This window comes from Rhinolophus sinicus, chromosome 14 (genome assembly GCF_057876585.1).
Source record: "Rhinolophus sinicus isolate RSI-liver-muscle chromosome 14, RSI-T2T, whole genome shotgun sequence".
In the NCBI taxonomy this organism is placed as follows: domain Eukaryota; kingdom Metazoa; phylum Chordata; class Mammalia; order Chiroptera; family Rhinolophidae; genus Rhinolophus; species Rhinolophus sinicus.
In genome coordinates this window covers 153403198-153421097 of record NC_142514.1, presented here as the reverse complement: position 1 = coordinate 153421097, position 17900 = coordinate 153403198, and the positions used below count along the sequence as shown (strand labels likewise).

The following is a 17900-nucleotide window of genomic DNA, read 5'->3' as shown; positions in this document are numbered from 1 at the left end:
TGTCTATTCTCTCTAGCTGTTTAACCTCAAACCTATTTTATCCACCAATATCTTGCAACTTCATTTATCTCACTGTTTGCTCTTTCTATATTTATCTACTCTCTTTTTTAGTTTAAGTATATATCTATTTTTATTTATCTTTCATCTTTGTATCTTTCTATCTAATCTATATATCCACATATCTCTGAGTCTAGTTATGTAGATATTTTTCTAATCTATTTTATATTTTTATATATTTCTCTGTTTCTCTCTTCCATCTTTTTGATCTAGCCCTCTAGCTAATCTTTTTTTTCTCTCTCACACTATACCTGTTTGGCTATGCATCCATCCATATATTTGACACACCCAGACAGTACTGTATAAACTTTCTACTGACAATGCAGCATTTTCTTGAAGGTGAAGGTTATCTTTTCCAAATGTTATCTCTTTCAAAGCCCACATTGCCCTGCCCTCTGCTGGTACACTGAAGACTGTAGCTCTGAAAGATTTATTTTGGTAAGCCCTCTCTCACTCAGAGTTGAATGCATAACATTTTTTTCTTTCTTTCTTTTTTTCAAATTAAAGTTTATTGGGGTGACAATTGTTAGCAAAGTTACATAGATTTCAGGTGTACAATTCTGTAATATATCATCTATATATCGCATTGTGTGTTCACTACCCAGAGTCAGTTCTCTTTCCATCACCATATATTTGATAACATTTTTAAGCAAAGGGAAATGACTTTCATGCATTGTGCTCTCAGTGTTTTATGTGGAAATTCAGGTGTGCACACAGTAAATGTAAATTAGTAGATTAGTGGTGGCTGCATTCTTCAACATCAATTTTGCAGTGCATTCCAACTGGGAAGTTGGTCCTGTTTCCAGAGCACAGAGACATAATGTGAGTTTAAATACTTTACAAATTTTGAACTACAGATAATTTGTTATTTAATGAATTTAAAACAACCAATAACAACAAAATACCTACTTTTAGCCCGTGTCTCATCATAAGTAGATTTATATATACTGTGTTTCCCCGAAAATAAGACCCAGCCGGACCATCAGCTCTAATGTGTCTTTTGGAGCAAAAATTAATCTAAGACCCGGTCTTATTTTGCTATAATATAAGACTGGGTCTTATATAATAGAATAGAATAGAACAGAATAGAATAGAATGCTGGGTATAATGTAATATAATATAATATAATCCCGGGTATAATATAATACTGGGTATAATATAATATACCAGGTCTTATATTAATTTTTGCCCCAAAAGGCGCATTAGAGCTGATGGTCTGACTAGGTCTTATTTTCGGGGAAACATGGTAGGTTGAAAGAGTGGAGCTGAAATGAATGCCAGTTATAGACAGAAGGGCTGAGGCCCCAGGGCGAGAAGTGACTTGTTCCTGCCCCTCTGTCAATGAGGGTGGGGGAAGGCATTCTCTTCTGAGAATAAGAGTAGGCTAAGAGCTGTTCGTACTCTGTTCTAATTAATTTGAAATGGCTGGTATTATATAAACTTAGAGATTTTCTAATTGCTTGCTAACATCAATTTCAAAAATCTTGTAATTAGTAAAGTTGCTTATTTCATATGTGGAGTATTTTTATTAGATTTTTTTAATTAGATGTTGAATTAGATGTTTTTATTAGATGTTGAATTTTTATTTTGTTGAGATGTAATTTATATTTAAAATTCACCCCTTTGAAGTGTACAATCTAGTGATTTTTAGTATATTCACAAAGTAAATTGTTTTTGGATATTTTGAATGTCAGTTGAAAATTGTCAAGATGAATACCCCTCTTTCCCAGTCCAGTTCAAGCTATTAACACACTGGGTCTTATTCAGTGCTCTCTGATCTTTTCTCTGGAGTTGTTGAAGATTATGTAACTATTTGGCATTGCAGCAGAATTTAATTTTGTAACAGTGTAGTGATCTGCATGTGGAAGACGTTTGTCTTTGCAAAAAGATGGTTTAGACTTACTAAGAAAATGAAGGCTTATTACAGACACAGGCTCCTGGTCAGCCGCATGTTGGTAGCTAACCAGGCCCTTCAATAGGTTGAGACTTTTCTGAGTTGCTCCTTCCTCTGCCTTCTTGTAAAGGAGCCTCATGCTTTGCGTGCCCTGGGGAAGTACAGGGAGGTTGCCATCTCTCTGGGCCTGAAATACACCACAGAACTGCAGAATGTCAGTGCTGCAAGGTCACCTGGGTGACAGAAGGGCTCACCGATTTACAATCTCTCATCTTAGACTTGCTGAAGCAGAGGCTCAGGATGTGAAGGGACCTGCCCAGTGTCAGAGCAATGGAGCAGTGGCCCTGGGACTTGAACCTTGAATCTTGGTCTAATGCCGTTTAATGATACTGCTTGGCTTTCGGTCAGTTTTTGAGAATATACTAGACTGCCCTAGGGCAAGCAGTCTGTAAAGCTTTGTTGGGAGGTCACAACATGCAGTGGAAGCAGAAGACCTGGCTTCGAGTCCCATTTGACTTCTTATTAGCCATGTGATCAGGAAAGTCATTTAACGTCTCTAAGCCTTAATTAATTTATCTTCTAGAAAAAGAGGGCTGTCTCTTAGAATATAATATGAGCCACATTCCAAAAAGTAAAAAGAAACAGGTGAAATAATTTTAATAATGTACTTTACCTAACCCCACATATCCAAAATATTATTTCAACGTGTAATCAATATGAAAATGATTAATGATTCTACGCTCTTTTTCTTTTTTTTTTTTTAACTAAGTCTCTGCAACCCATTGTGCTTTTTTGTCTTATAACACATCTCAGTTTGGACTAGCCATATTTCAGATGTCCAGCAGCCACATGTGTGTACTGGGTGCTATACAGTGCAGTGTAGAACCCTAGAATATTAGGGTTGGTAAAGCCCTTAGCGATCATCCAAGGAGTCACAAACTGTAGATTCAGAGGCCCAGTGATAGCCTGTGGCCCCATGTGTTTGGCTTCCAGTTAAAGTTTTTTGAACGTGAATGCCTTTTGGACAAGCATGTGCCCTCTGGTTTGTCGTCGTCACCCACCAGTCTCTCTTGTCCAGTGTCATTAGTTATACTGCCTGCCCTTCTAGATCAACCTCCAGTTCTTAGCTGGTGAAACTAAGGCTTAGAGAGGAAGTGATTTGTCCAAGGTCAATATCTAGTTAGCACATCCAGGAATAGAAGCCAGAGTCACTTGACTCTGAATTTGCTTGTTTTCTACTAAATCACAATGTCAGTCGCATTCCTGCTTATATCACAGGATTATTGTGAGGTTCAAGTGAGCTTAAGTGCTACGCAGATGTGATGTGGTAGCATTATCTTGTCTGCTGGACAGGGCATGTGGTGAAATAATCTTATATTTAAAAATTTAAGCTTAACAAATATATCTTTTTACCTGTTATTTAAAAAAGTTAACATTTTTTTCCTAACAAAAGGTAATATAATCCTGTGTTTAAAAAATGTAGAAAATAGAGAAACATATGTCTGGCACACGGTAGATGTTGAATAAATATTTGTTGAATGAATTAATGAAAAAATTAACTCACACATTACTATTGCTTGACAAACTACTAAGAACATTGGCCTTGTTTGCTATTTATAGACTTAAAAAAACTCATATGTTGTTATGCTGTATATCTTGCTTTGCTTTTCTTAACATTGTAGCATAAGAATAACACAACTTCTTTTAACCGCTTATTTTTCAGACTTGTGTTATTTCCCATCATTTTGAACTAATATTCCTTCACCTCTTTTGTTCCCCTTCTGTTTGTTTAAGATGCAGGAAAGCTGTATGTTTGGGGAAACAACAGGCATGGGCAACTGGCTTCTCAGGCTGTGTTCCTTCCTGTGCCCCAGAAAATAGACGCGCATTGTTTTCGGAATGAAAAGGTCACTGCTGTCTGGAGTGGGTGGACACACCTGGTTGCTCAGACAGGTAAGAGAGCAGCGGAGAATTTGTGGTTGGTAAGAGCAGCTGGGAGACAGCTGTCTAAACAGCTATGAATGCTCAGGAGTAAGTAGGTTGGTTTTTATTGATGAAAAGCTTTTAGGACTAGGAAGGGGAGGACCTGGGATCGGGTTCTACAATAAGCCAGATATGTGGCTTTCCTCTCTGGATCACAGGTTTGCACCCAAAAAGGTAATGCTGGATTAGGTTACTGGCCCTTGTCCATGAGGTTTTGAGAAGGAGCCCTTTGCAGCAAGCATCACCCAGTATGTTGTCCAGGTTTTTGGGGAATGTTTGCCTTGTGACTCTATTTGCATTTCCACCTGCGTCTAAATTAAAAGCCGCAGAAACTGTTATGTTAAAGATCAATATTTCAAGATTGAGGCAGGAGATTATTTTGAATCATAGTTGGCATGGTATTTTGATTTGTATTTTTATTAATCTTAACCAACTATGGGCATTGATTCAGACATCTCATATATTCCCTCAGATGTTACTTTATCATGCCCTGCCATCCAGCTTTTAGCATCGCTGTCTTTTCTTGAGTCTTCATTTATTTCTCATCTTTCCCTTAGGGCGGTTGTTTCCTGCGCTTCATGTTCCTGACTTTGTTCTTGGGGTTTGTGTTTTTAAGGCTTCTCTTCTTTCCTGCCTTCTACACCTCCTGCTGATTCACACAGCTTCCCAGACATACAGTTTCTAATTCTTCAGGTCTCTTATCATGTCAAGGCCTTCCTAACTTCAGGGGTTCTCAGGAGTGCCTGTGCCTGCTCATTAGCCACACAGGGATCTCTAGACTCCCTAATATGTGGTGACTGTGATTCTAGTACTTTCTGGCTTTTGTAGGTCTTCAGGTCAGCTTCAGTTATCCTTGGTAAGTCACACATATTACACATTTGAACACACAGACATAGACTTAGGAGTATTCGTATCTATGATGCTTTGAATTAGTCATTTAAAAAAAATTTTACAATCATTTTGGAACAGAGACCTGTATAACAAAGGTGTATAATAAACTTTACCACTTCAGAGGATGCTCTAAGGAAAGTATGTCATTCATTTCAAGGAAAATCATAACTTTTCTCCAAGAGGTTCAGGCTGCTTGAAGACTGGGTCCATCTACAGAAATTTTTCTTAAGGAGACTCACTGAGCATAGTAACTGCTTATTTGTATAATTGATACTACCTGTCTTTTCCTCCAGACAGTGAGCTCTGTGAGGGAAGGCACCATATTAGTCTTGTTCACCTCTGATCTCCGCCACCCAGCAGAGAACATATTCATTGCCTGCATTAAATTGTTTCTAGTTAAAAGAGACTAAACAGAGTCACGTACGTATGAGGCAAGGTACACAGCTAGGATTTCTCACCCCTTTCCTTGGACTCACTAGTTCATGAACAGAAGGCTTCAGTTTGTCTCTTTGGATTCAAGAGTCCAACCAAATCGGAAATTGTGTATTGGGAACCTACTGAGCCATGTGCTAATAATAATAAGCCTTGGAGAAACAGAGGAGAGAAGAATGGGCCGTGCCCTCCCACTAGAATGTAGACAGGCTTCAGTCTAAGAATATAGAGATGGAAGACTTTACCATCCCTCCGTCCATCCGCCCATCGTACAAATGGTGAGGCTCTGTTTATGTACCGTGCCTCGTGCTAGATAGAAACTCAAGGAGCCCAGTGTTCCCTAGGGGAGACAGACCTGTTACCAAATTTCAGTACGTTGCAGTATGAGATGTGCAGCCATAGAGCTATGTGTAAGTACAGCGTGCAGAAATAGTACAGAAACTAGCAGTAGTGTGAGTAATTGGGTGTTAACAGCTAGGTATTTCATGGTTAGTTAGTCTTCATAGAATTGCAGTGCAGTGAAATACACTTACTACCAAATGGTGGTGAATTTGGTTGAGTCTGTCAGTAAACTCGTTAACCAGTTAGGTAGCTGACTGATGAAAGTTGCAAAGATGCCGCTTCTTTAATTCTCGCTTTGAGCCTTGTAACTGGTGTTGATTTCCATGTCTGGGCCAGCAGCCCAGCCCTCAGGGTGGGAAGTTGGAACCCCCACATGTGACACTGTCTGAGTCACCGAGCGGCCCTGGAGCTTAGCTTCAGGTCTCCACCTCCACTTGAGAGCGTGACTTTTTTGGGTAATGTTTCAGCTGTTTAATGAACTTGTTAATTCAGATCTCTTGTTTATGTGCTTTGTCACTTTCCCCTTTCTCCTAAGTCCATGGGATATTTGAGTGTCCTGGTTGTTGTACTGAATTGTGGGTAAGCGGGAGTCTTCTGCTATTTGATTCACCAGTTTTGTTCTCCTTCTAGCAGCAATGGGAGCCTTTGCCCTGACCCAGTGTCATTGAGAAGAAACACCCAGGCAGGGCCTCTAGTTTAGTCAGACTTAGCTGTTCCTGCTAATGGGAACAAGATTTTCTCACAGGGTCAGAAGCAGCTCATTAGTGGAACAAGGCTTTACGTACTTGACTCTAGTTTTCATAAGCTCCAGTGGTGAATTGTTCCTTGGACCTACCTGCAAGCCGCATTAGCACAGAGGCTGTTCTCAGTCTCATTTGGGAAGGCATTAGTTGTGTGATAGAGTTTATGCACAGTGACCGTATATCTGTCCCATAAACTGGGATGAGTTAGGGTGAGAGCAAAGGGAGTGAGTGGACTTCATCTTTCTCTGCTCCATAGGCCCTAGACTAGTGATTTTCAACCACAGGTGATTTTTGTCCCCCAGGGGACATTTGTAATGTCTGGGGACATATTTGGTTGTCACAACAGGGGGTGCTATTGGCATCTAGTTGATGGAATCCAGGGATGCTGCTAAACATCCCACAATGCAAGGGCAACCCCCACAACAAAGAAATACCCAGCCCCAAATGATAGTCAGGCCAAGATTGATAAATGCTGCCCAAGACTGACATCTCCAGTGGTAGGTACTTAGCTGGGCAGTCATATGGTGTCAGGACAACTTTACAGTTTATCTCTATAGGAATCCAGGATGCAGTCTCTGTCCCCCCCCGCTTCAGGAGTCTGGTGCTTGTCTGCAGCATTTGCGATGGAAAAATTCTTTTCTCTGTTAGTCAGAGGCTCTTGGAAAGAGTCCAAGCGAACCTGTTCTAATCTGGGAAAGTTGGCAAGGGTACCTGTGTCTCAGGCTGATGGCGCCGCATTCTAGAAACCTTTCCCAAGCTGCTTAATGTCCCTGATCATTGTTCTCAGGAACTTCATGGGACTCCTGGGTGACTTTATCCAGGCTCAGTGACCTGCCCCTGTCTCATCTGAGATTCATGATTTCCTGGCCCAAGTGAGAGCTGGATGGCAGGTCGGGGTGCCTTCCTAGTTTGGTGACTTTGGTTAAGTCAGGTCACCTGTCGAGGCCTCTATTTCCTCATCTCTCAAGTAGGATATTCAAGCCTGCCTGCATTCTACACAGGGCTGCGGTGAGATTCAAATGAATGAATCTGTGTGAAAGATCCTAACTAATTGTAAAATGCTGTACATACGTACGTGAGGGGTGCCTGAAGTTGGGATACGAGTGTGTGAGTATGTTCAGGAGTTAGCAGTTGCTTTTAGAAAGACTTCTGTTTCAGCAGGATCTGCGCAGCACTTAAGACACCAGCTTCTCCCCTGAGGGCTTCAGCTGGCCAGGGATGTGATGCTCCACACCCAGCTCCAATAGGCGGTTTCCTGCGGTCGGTCACTCACATGCACTGGCAAGGGGCTCTTTTATGTTATCAATACTTGGAAGGTCGTAAGGGGCTCTTTTATGTTATCAATACTTGGAAGGTCGTCGTGGCTTCATAGGTAATGTTCCTTGTTAAAATCTCGGATCACATTATCCATGGTACTCATCCCAGTTTGTAACTGTATACATCTGTCTGTATTCTTATTTGTTTAATGTCTAGACTGTAAGTTCCATGAGAACCGTGTCTGTTTTGTTCATGGCTGTATCCCTAGCACCTAGCACAGGCCAGGCTGCAGAGTAGATAATTAGTAACTAATTGCCAAATAAATGACTAAATGGCAACATAGAGTGAAACATGGGCTTTGAAGTCGGACAGGCTAGGTTTGACTCGCAGCTGTCAGCTTCCTGATTGTGTGGCTGTGGGCGGCTTCACCTCTCTCCATCTCTGTTGTCGCCGTAGTTCAGTCACCTCTTGCCTGAATCCTGCACTGTCTCTGACTGGTGTCCTCATCTTCCCACACTCACTTCCTCTCCCTTCCAGTCTGTTCTCCAGACCTCAGTTGAAAGATCTCTTCAAACCCATTGTATCACATTCCAATGGCTTCCCTTGCTCTTAGGATAAAAAACATAATCCTTAGCGATCCTGTGTGGCCCGTCCTCTGCCTGCCTTTTCAGCCCTATTTCTTACCATGCTAGCTCTTGAGCTCCAGCTGACCTCCACGCTGGCCTTTTCTTGGTACCTTGAATGCATCGTTTATTTCCCACTGTTGGGCCTTTGCACCTGATGTTCCCTCTGTTTGGCACACTTATCCCTGCCCTCCTTCATTTTGACTTAGTTATATCTTTTTTTTTTTTTTTTAAGACTTCAACTTAGTCATTGTCTCCTCAGGGAGGCCTTCTCTTGACACTCTTCCCTTTTACCTGTTCTCAGAGCACTACAACCTCTCCTTTGTACTATCTTTTGTAGGATTCTTTGACTAATTCCCCCTCCAACTAGACTGTAAGCTCCATGAGGGCAGGGACCACGTTTGTTTTGCTCAGCATTGTATCCTCAGTGCTGAGCAAAATACTTGGCACATCACATACAAGGTAGGTATTCAATACACGTTGAACAAATGAATAAACCTAACTCCTCCGAGCTTATTTTTTCATTAGGAAAATGGGAAAATATTGCTGACCTTGTCTGAGGAATAAATGAGGTGATATATTAAAGCTTGCAGCATCCAGCATAGCACTGGGCTCATGTGTCAGTTCAGGACACGTTAGCTTGCCCTTTGAAACTCTGGACATCTCTGAAGGTCAGATGCCCCATATCTTCTCCTTCCGACAGAGGTCTCTGCAGGGCTGGCTATGAATGTCTCTGGATAGGTAGCAGGTTAATTCAGGACTCTCCTGGAGAGTACAGATAGATCATTGCTTCTGAATGCTAAGTGCTGCTTGCTGGTGATTAGAATTTCAAGGGGAATGATTTACACAAGATCCAAACCTCAATGTGGGGTCGGTCAGAATGTCTAGAATCGGGTTGCTTGCTTTGGGGATGCTGGACGCTTTCCCTAAGCCATGCAGTATCCCAAAGTAGCCTTGTGGTCTCACAAAGGCGATGGATTGAAAAAGTACAAATATAGAGTGCTTGACATTCTTTGCTTTCTTCAGTGTCACCTAAGAAAGTCCTAGAGTCTTAGGAGTTTTAGAGAATCAGAGATGGAAGAAGAAACTTTGCAAATTAAAAGACTGAAACAGAGAGGAGACAAAGTGATTTTATGGCAGTATTTAAGCTAGAAATCCAATTCTACTTTTCAGTAAAATTTTTTCCCTGCCATCACTGTCCTCCTGGTTGTTAGTTATATCCTTTAGTTGAGATATTTTTTATTCTTTTTCTCTAAAGTGGGGAAATTGCATGGCATAGATAGAAAGGACCACTCTCCTTTCTTCAATTGTCACAGACCAAGAAATATTTTGTTGCATTTGATGTCTAAGCATTAGTGAAATCCAAGCCCAACCATTGATTCACACTAAACTGAGTTTATAAATATACCTAATGCTGCATTTTCTGTTTTGGGGCCAAGATCCTTTCCAGAATAGGGTGACAGTGTATATTACTCCATCTTCTTTGGGACCATATATCATGAAACCTCAACCGAGCTCAGGGAGATTCTGACCTCATGGGCTCTATTTAAAGCAGGTGCTTTGGAATTCATACTGTTTGTGCCTTAGAACTTTGAAAACCCAACCCAATGGTTGAAAGTCAAACTGAGTCCAAAGGACTATTTTGAAATGGATAGTTTTGCTTAGTATTAAAGTCATTTGTTTTTATCCTAGAATCCTTAGAATGTCAGGAGTGGATGAGTAACTTGGAGCTCATCTGGCTTGACTCCCGTTTAGAGATGGGGAAATGGAGGGCTGAAGAGGGGGAAGTACCGGGAGTGAGTGAAGGAACTAGAACAGAACTCAGGTCTCATGGCTCTTGCTTGAGTGCTCTTTCCACCTTGTCGCATTCTCCCCAGAGATGGTGAGGAAGTAGGGAGGCCTTAACTCATCAAATGCATGGACCTGTCCCAGGAATAATAATTCCTTCTGTACATGAAGTTCTGCTTCAAGAAAACACTGATTCTTACCTGAAATGTGTAGCCATAGATTCCTTTAATGGGTTTGTGCATGGAGTCAAAACTAATGAGATGGTCTCCCAGGAGTGAGAGTCAGGAGACCATCCCAGGGTTCACAGAAGCAATTGTATTTCCATTTATGATAATACAATAGCAATTGTAGCTCTCATGGACCACTTTTATCACTATAAAGTACTTTCACTTCCATTTTCTCACATTAAGTTGACACGAAGGGTGTTATCATCCTTGCTTCACAGACAAGTCCCTGATTGGTTAACCATTGCCCTGGTTCACATAAATGGGCAGAGCTGAAACTTCAACCCAATCTTTTGTCCCCACATCTGCTGCTCTAATTCCAAGTGTATGTATCTCAGAATGCTCTCACTCACTAACTAGACTTCTTTTACTCTTCAAAGAAGCATCTTTCTCCAACTTTTGTCAGTGACTCTCCCAAGGAGTATGGGAGGAAATTCTTAGTTGTCCTTGACCTTTCAGCAGGTATTTGTGGAATGCCTACCTACATGTATATAGAGCACCGTGCTACAGAATACAGAGGAATAATAAAATCCCAAACCACCTTCAGGAACTTGTATTGGATGAAAAAATGAAATATTTAGTAGAAGAATAAAAAAGAATGTGACAAAGAGCCAGAGGGGTGGCCTGGAGACCAAACGCTCTGGGGTTTCAGGGGAAGAAGTCACTGTGGGTGAGCGTGGCCAGAGAGGGTATGAACTCCTTCAGGAAGGCCACATTTTAATGGGTAGCGGGTTTGTGACGTGGTTCTGTTGCTTTCTCTTTGTCCTCTGGCAAAACACAAAACTCTCTGGCCTCCTTCTGCCCATCTAAGCAATTGGAGGTTGTGGACATAACGATCTCTAAGAGCCAGTCCAGCTCTGAAATTTTATCCTGTAAAAAATTAAAACGGGCCTAAAGAAATAATTGCGGATGTTAGAATATTAAGAATATGGCCATTCATTGCAGCCTAATTTATAATGGCAAAAACAAATGCATGGAAACAAATGAAACTGTAGCGGGATTGCTTAAATAAATTATGGTACAACCATCTGTTGGAATATATAGCCATTAACTGGAATGTTTTAGAAGGATATTTAATGACAGAGGAAAATACTTATGATATAGTAAGTAAAAAGAGTAGATTACAATAAGTTACTACACTGTAACTTGTAATTTTTGTTTTTAAAGGATGTTTTTGTAGAAAAGACTAGAAGGAAATATACCAGAATATTATCTCTGGTGGGTTGATGAGTGAATTTGTTTTTCTTTTATCTTTTCTATGCTGAGTATGTAATTTGCAGTCTGATTATTTCCCCCATAAAAAGGTTAAAGTTAACAAGTAAAATTTCTTTCCCCTCAGTGCAGGGCCCTGGCCCCTTTGCCACCCATTGCTATGTAGAAGTCCTTGACAAACCACTTCCACAGGTCTCCATTGGGAGGCCTCATGGAAAAGAGGCAAGAAACGGTAGTAGGCAGGAAACCGGGGATCTATTTTTGGCTGAGTTGTGAGTCAGCTTTGTGACCTCAGGCAAGTCCCTTCTGAACAGCCCTGAGCCTTGGTTTTCTCATCTGGAGACAAGAGTTGGAAGTCACAAAAGGTCCTTTGAGTACAGCGTATACTTGTTCCTGAAGATGGAGAATTTCTCCACTGGTGTGGAACCTACTCAGGCCTCATTGCTTCCTGGAGCCTGCTGTCCTTGCTTTTTCTCCTGTTCCTTTGCCCCTGGCTGCAAGTGGATTTCTCCTGTTCTGAGTTGGGGGGGGTGGGGGGGGAATTCAATGGAGTTGAGTGATAGGGCTGAGCTGAGAGGGTGTAGTGACAGCATTAACCCACTAGAGGGAAGCATTGTTTGGCTGCTTCCTCCTTGCTGGTATCTGCTCTGCAGGTGAAGCATAGCCTAGATTTGCCTTGATTTGGTTTCAAATTCTAGAACTTTAGAATTAAAAGGACTTTGAAGATCATCCAGTAGAACCCCATTTGCTGCACATGTGAGATAACAGAGGGCAGAAAAGGCAAGTGACCTACTTAAAGTTACACAATATGTTTTTTCAAGGTCTGCACTGTAGGGTTTAGAAGAAGGCAGCAGACAGCCAAGAGAGTGCTCAGTTGAGCCCACCTTTGTGGACAGTTCCCACGACTGTGCAGGAATCTAAAGGATCTGCCCTTACACACCTTTTCTGGGCTTCTCTGGCCAGGTGCCGAGAGGCCTGGAGATAGAGCAGAAAAGCTGTACCTACCCCGAGGAACTCATGTAGTGGGGAAACACGTGCAGACACATGCTGCTACCCCAGCGTGTCTTCCTTGCCCTCTGGTGGGTTGTGCAGCCGAGAATTCAGGCTGTGCTGGTGGCTTGGAGGCCTGCAGGTGTCCTTGTGCACAAGGCCCTCCAAGGTTAGGCGATACCCTGGGCACCTCCAGTTTGTTATTTCCAGTGAATGTCTGCACACATTGCTCACATATTCACATGTCCTATCTTATCATGTCTTGAGGTTTGCAAGGAATCCTGACAAGTGTGTCTCCCACCTTCCAAAGGCTTTGTTTCCTTAGCCTGGGCTGACTTTATTGTTGGTTTCCAGGATGCCCACCTCCCTAAGCATTGTAGCACAGTGGGATTGTGCATGGTCTGGGAGCCAGGCAGCTGTGCGACCTTGGGCACTTCCTCTTCTTCGGCAGGGAGGTCAGATTCTCAGCTGCGGTGTGTCATTCTGCTAGAGAGATGAAGTTCTGGCGTTATTTTTGGCTTTTGTGTTTGGCAATGAATACCCATTGATCTGTGGTCCAGAGAAGTGCAGTGTGTGTCCAGCTGAAGCAGAAGCAAGATTCACTCTTAGAAATAGGTGTATTTGAATAAGGGGCTTGTTGGGGGCCTGGTCAAAGCCAAATGCAGCTGGCCCTGGAGCGCCACCAGATGGCAGCAGTGGGCAGGCAGGCAGCCTTGGGGGTGAGGTGGGTAGGGCCAGCCTCCAGTCAGAATTAGCAAGGTCAGAGCTGAAAGGACCCCTTGAGGTCACCCAGGCCCTCCCCTCTTGTTATGGATGTGAGAACTCAGGCCCAGAGAGGGAAAGGGCTACCTAAGGTCTCATAATGAGTTAATACCCAATTACCTCCTTGCTTGTGAAACGAATTGTAGTCGGTTTGGCCTCTAGCTGGCTGCCCCACAGGAGAGTCAGGAGACAAGGGCCTGGGCCCTGGGCCCTGGGCCAGTGAGTCAGAGGTGGGAAGGGAAGAGGACAGCAGGTAACTGTCTGCCTTGATCCTGGTTTCTTCGAGTGTCTGGTCCTAATGATGTACATACACCCTATCTCCAGTAAGGGCAGTATTCATTGTCCTTTCTGCTTCCCTCCTGTCTGTCCATTCTCTTCCCGGCCAAGGCCTTCCCATCAGGCTGTGCTGTGACGGAACCTTCACCAAGGGTCATCTCACAGCCCCCACACCCAACAGATGGGCCTTGCTAGAGGCACGCTGCTATAAGACATGAGTTAGCACAATTGGTTGAACAAAAAATTTTATTTTAATTTGCAAGGAACCAACTCTTGCAAAGCACTTACCATGGACGAGGTGCTCTGCCAGCTGCTGTCACTTACATCCTCCTCAGAGCCCTCTGAGGTAGGGTTCATGTCCCTTGCATTCCAGGTGAGGAAACTGAAGCTCAGAGAGGCTGAGTGGCTTGTTTACAGTAACACCATTAGTTGAGCAAAGCAGATACTTGAACCATGTTGTCTGATGTCGAAGGCCATATTCATTTCATTTCATCATGTTATCTCCCCTTAAAATGCCTGCACTGGAAATGCAGCAAGGGACTCCCAGGCTTTAGAGCAGGGAGAACAAATATTTTTCTCTCTTCCCTGGAGAGAGCTTGTGAGGGACTTGTGGTAGGCTGCCGGAAGAGGGGAGGAGAAGGCCTTGGAAGCAGTCAAGGGCAGGCATTTGTGGAGCAGTTTAGGGGGTGATGGCCGGGGGCATGCAGCCTTCTGAGAAGAGGTTAAGGACCTTTCCTCCCTGTGCCTGTCCTCTAGCTTTCCTCTCTGTCAGGAGTGCTCGTCTCTTTGATCCCCACAAGCTGTTGCCACACTTTCATTGCTTTCTGCCCAAACTGTCACCTCTCATAGAGGCCCTCCATGTCCACCCCATCGAAAATAGCCTTCACCACCCTGTCCCAGCCACCCTCTAGTCCCACCCTGCTCTATTTGTCACTGTAGCAGTTTTCATCACCTGAAATCATAATATCACTGTTGTTTACTTATCTGTTGTCACTCTCGCCTCATCAGATGTGAGCCCCACGGGGTTAGGGACTCGGTCTGTTTTGTTCACCCCTGGACCTCCCCTGGTGTAGGGGAGAGGCTCCATGCAGGCTTGTTGCATGGGATGGCTGCAGCTTTTGGATGTGGAAGCTGTGCCCTTTTTAGTCGCCGTGCTCAGGAGCCCCAGCCTGTGGCCCGGCGCTCTTCCCACCTTCTCGGAGAAGCCCGGGGCTGAGAGCCTTGCCTGGTGTCCCAGGGTGTGGGGGTCAGCTTTGCCCCTGCATGTCTTGCTGTGGGTGGGGCACCGGCCATTCTGCAAGTTCACCTGATGGTCTGGGAAGCTCAGTGGTCCCTGGCAGAGGGCTCAGTTTCCATTCAAGGAATCCTCTTCCTCTTTCCTGGCGGGATTGATTTGTTCCAGGAGCTCTCTCTGAAAGTGAGCTTTAAGTGACTGGCCTGTAATTTCACCATCATTTTTAGGTTCTTGACAGATGGCATTGTGCCTGCCCTTTGTCAGGGGACCTTGCCTGTCTCATGGGGACTCTCAATAATGATAGTGACAGCCAGTGCCTTAAAGTGCTCTCGGATGTGTGCTAAGATGAAATGGCCCATTTTGAGGAATCTTGAGTCAGCTTTTTCCTAATCAGAGAGTGACTTTTTACCTCAGGAGGAAGCCGGATGTGGCCAAAGTAGTCCCGATGAGCCAGGTTCAAGTTCTAAGTTGGCTGCTTGTTGGCTCTGTGATCTTGGGCAAGTCATTTAGCCTCTCTGGGACTGCATGTCCTCAGCTGTTAAGTGAGAATCATGATCCCTCGTTTGTCTGCCTCACAGGGACGTTGTGTCATTCACTCACTCACACATTCTTGTCTTTATTCCTTCACTCTGTTAATCAACAAATATTTGTTGACTAGACAAAGGTGACGGGAGGCAGAAGGAATACTGCAGACAAAGGTGTAGAATTGGGAAGTGCACCCTGGAGTATTTTGTTTAACCTGCAGCCAGACAGAATGAGACGGGACTGGAAACATTCAAGTATAATAGGCCTGGGTCCTTATTCCGGCTTTATTCTGTGAGCAGCGCAAGGTTTCTGTGGGGGAGCAGACCAGTGAAGGAGAGGCCCTGCCTCAGCGTGGCTTGTCCAGGAGCCCCTGTTGAGGCCTCATGCTTGCTTTTTGCCTCAGGTCTCATCTCTGTGGCTGATTTCAGCGTACTCTGGATTCTCAGGGGAAGCCCATTCCCCCATGAGCTGGGGTGACTATTAGAATCCACGAGAGTGGTGGGGACTGGAATTATCTGGCTTTTTGCTCTGCCTCTGGGAAGTCGTCTCAGGCCATGTGGAAGGTCGCTGAGGAAGCCACCGTTCTGCCTTTTTCATCTTGAAGCATTTCTGAGGGGCCAGAAGATGAGCAGCTTAGAGGCTTGTCCCATCCGCCCTAAGGAGGTGGAGGGGTGTGGGGAAGGGTTACTCACCTTTAGCAAGGACGCACTGAGTGCCAGGCGTCTCACCAGGGCTTTCCAAAACCATCTACTGTTTAATCCTGACAAAGTTTGCCCAGTGAGTCTCACTCCCAATTTACAGGTGAGGAAACTGAAGAGCCGTTAAGAGACATGGCCTCACCCTATCTAGCTTCTCAGCCTTACTTTGCTCAATGTGAAATGGAGGTCAGTGACATCACCGTGTCAACTCTGAGGGCGTTGGGCGGCTTGAGTAAGATACTGGAAGTGAAAGCACTTTGTAATCTGGAAGTGACAGTGTTCACGGGCAGGGGTCATTAATAGTACTGTTTCCTAGCAAAATTACTTTTGCTTAGGCCTTTGCTGCCTGGCCTCCTAGAAGGTTCTAACCTTTGGCTTCTCCTTTGTGCATTTTCCTTCAGCCAGCCCAGCGTCTGCGGCTCCACTCATCATTGCTGTCTTTTAAGCCCACAAATATGAAGGCACTGCTCTTTTTTTTTAGAAAATTAATCCTACAATATAAAATTAATATCAAAGTAAGCTTTTTTTTTTTTTTTTTTTTTTTTTTTTTTGCCATTTTGGTGAAAACAATAGTCATGGAATTGTAATGCTGGAAGGGACCATCTTACGTTTATTTGACATTTAAGAAAACCAGCCTAGGGAGATGGTCCCACGGCTAACAAAGGCAGAGTCCTTTAGGATCTCGTGGATCCCTCCACGGCCCCACATGGACCCTCCTCAGGGAGACTTCAAGGGCTTCGTCTAGAGGAAGAACCCAGTTGAATCCATTGCGTTCCACCAGTCCCTTTATGTAACACGGCTGTTTCCCGAGTCCTGGCAGATGCTCCATAGTAACAGTGCTCGGCTGACTGGGTTGGAGCTGATCCTGTGAAATGAAAAATCCTGTGTAGCAGATGCTTTTCCCAGTGCCTGACCACGGGGAAGTCAGCCGCTCCAAGGAGGCTTTGGTACTTACTGTGTCTGCTGTGACTGAGGGTGAAGGCCGTGGGAAGGTTGCCTTGAACCCTGTGATTGTTACACAAGGTCACACTGGTGACTTGGAGATTCTTGGCAGGTGGGGTGCTGGGAAAGGGTGCTTCTAGGGCCTGAGGGACAGATGGGAAAGAGAGCAGAGTGGGAGGGACATTTGTAGATGTGGAAGGGAAAGACAGGCTGTCCCACCGTGGATCTGGACTGGTGGCTCTTTACCACAAGGCCATGCACCTCCAGATAAGCAATTTGAATGGAACTTCAGTCCTTGCCGTACTGCCCACCAGCTTTGACAGTGGACTTTGAGCCCACGCCTCCCTCAGTCCCTTACCTCGAAATTATTGGGACTCCCAGTCTCCTGATTATCTTCCCTGTCTTGGTGGGTGCCTGATCATAAGGGATGCTCCTTAGTGGCCTGCTCAGGTGCTGCTCGGTACTGCCGCTGCTCGATACACGTGGCAAATCCTCACACCGTTGGAAGTGGAGTGGACGTCACTTCCGCGGACTCTTCCTGACCGTGTCCTGCTGCTCAGTCTCTCCCTTGCAGCGTCTCACCTGTGGAGGTGGGAGGGTGCTCCCCTATCCGTGAGTGCAGTTCTATTAGGACTCCAATCGGTCTTTTATACCCACCTTTCCTGAGGAACCTGGGAGAGTTCCCAAGGGTGGGGTTAGAAAAAATTTGAGAGGTACCATCCAAAGTCATGTCCCAAAACGTTGTCACTGGGTGACCGTGGTTGGCATCCCAGGATAGGCTCCCTTCCCTCCTTGCTTCTGCTCCTGGGTGAATTATTTACCCTCCAACAGATTGGTGGCAACCTTTGTTTCCCTTGTTTGAAGATCTTAATTTGGGCCTCCGTTAACCAAAAGCCAGCTTCTCTTTGGGAGCTGAGGATGCAAATAGTATTTCTGGGGGGTTGTGGGATCTCTTGGGGTTTCAGATGTGGGACCGTGGCTTGCTAACATAAGAGCTTCAATACCATGGTGGGCTTTGCAGGATTGC

General features: G+C 44.4%; 1 protein-coding gene across 13 annotated transcripts in view; it reads left to right on the top strand.

Annotated features, from left to right (window-relative positions):
- SERGEF (secretion regulating guanine nucleotide exchange factor) overlaps window positions 1–17900 on the top strand; it is a 194543-nt gene that overhangs the window by 17763 nt on the left and 158880 nt on the right. For all 13 annotated transcript variants that reach the window (XM_088791674.1, XM_074336098.2, XM_088791679.1 and 10 more), the window contains one exon: window positions 3746–3904. In XM_088791674.1, coding sequence (XP_088647800.1) covers window positions 3746–3904 — 159 coding nt within the window. The remainder of the gene's footprint in view (window positions 1–3745; window positions 3905–17900) is intronic.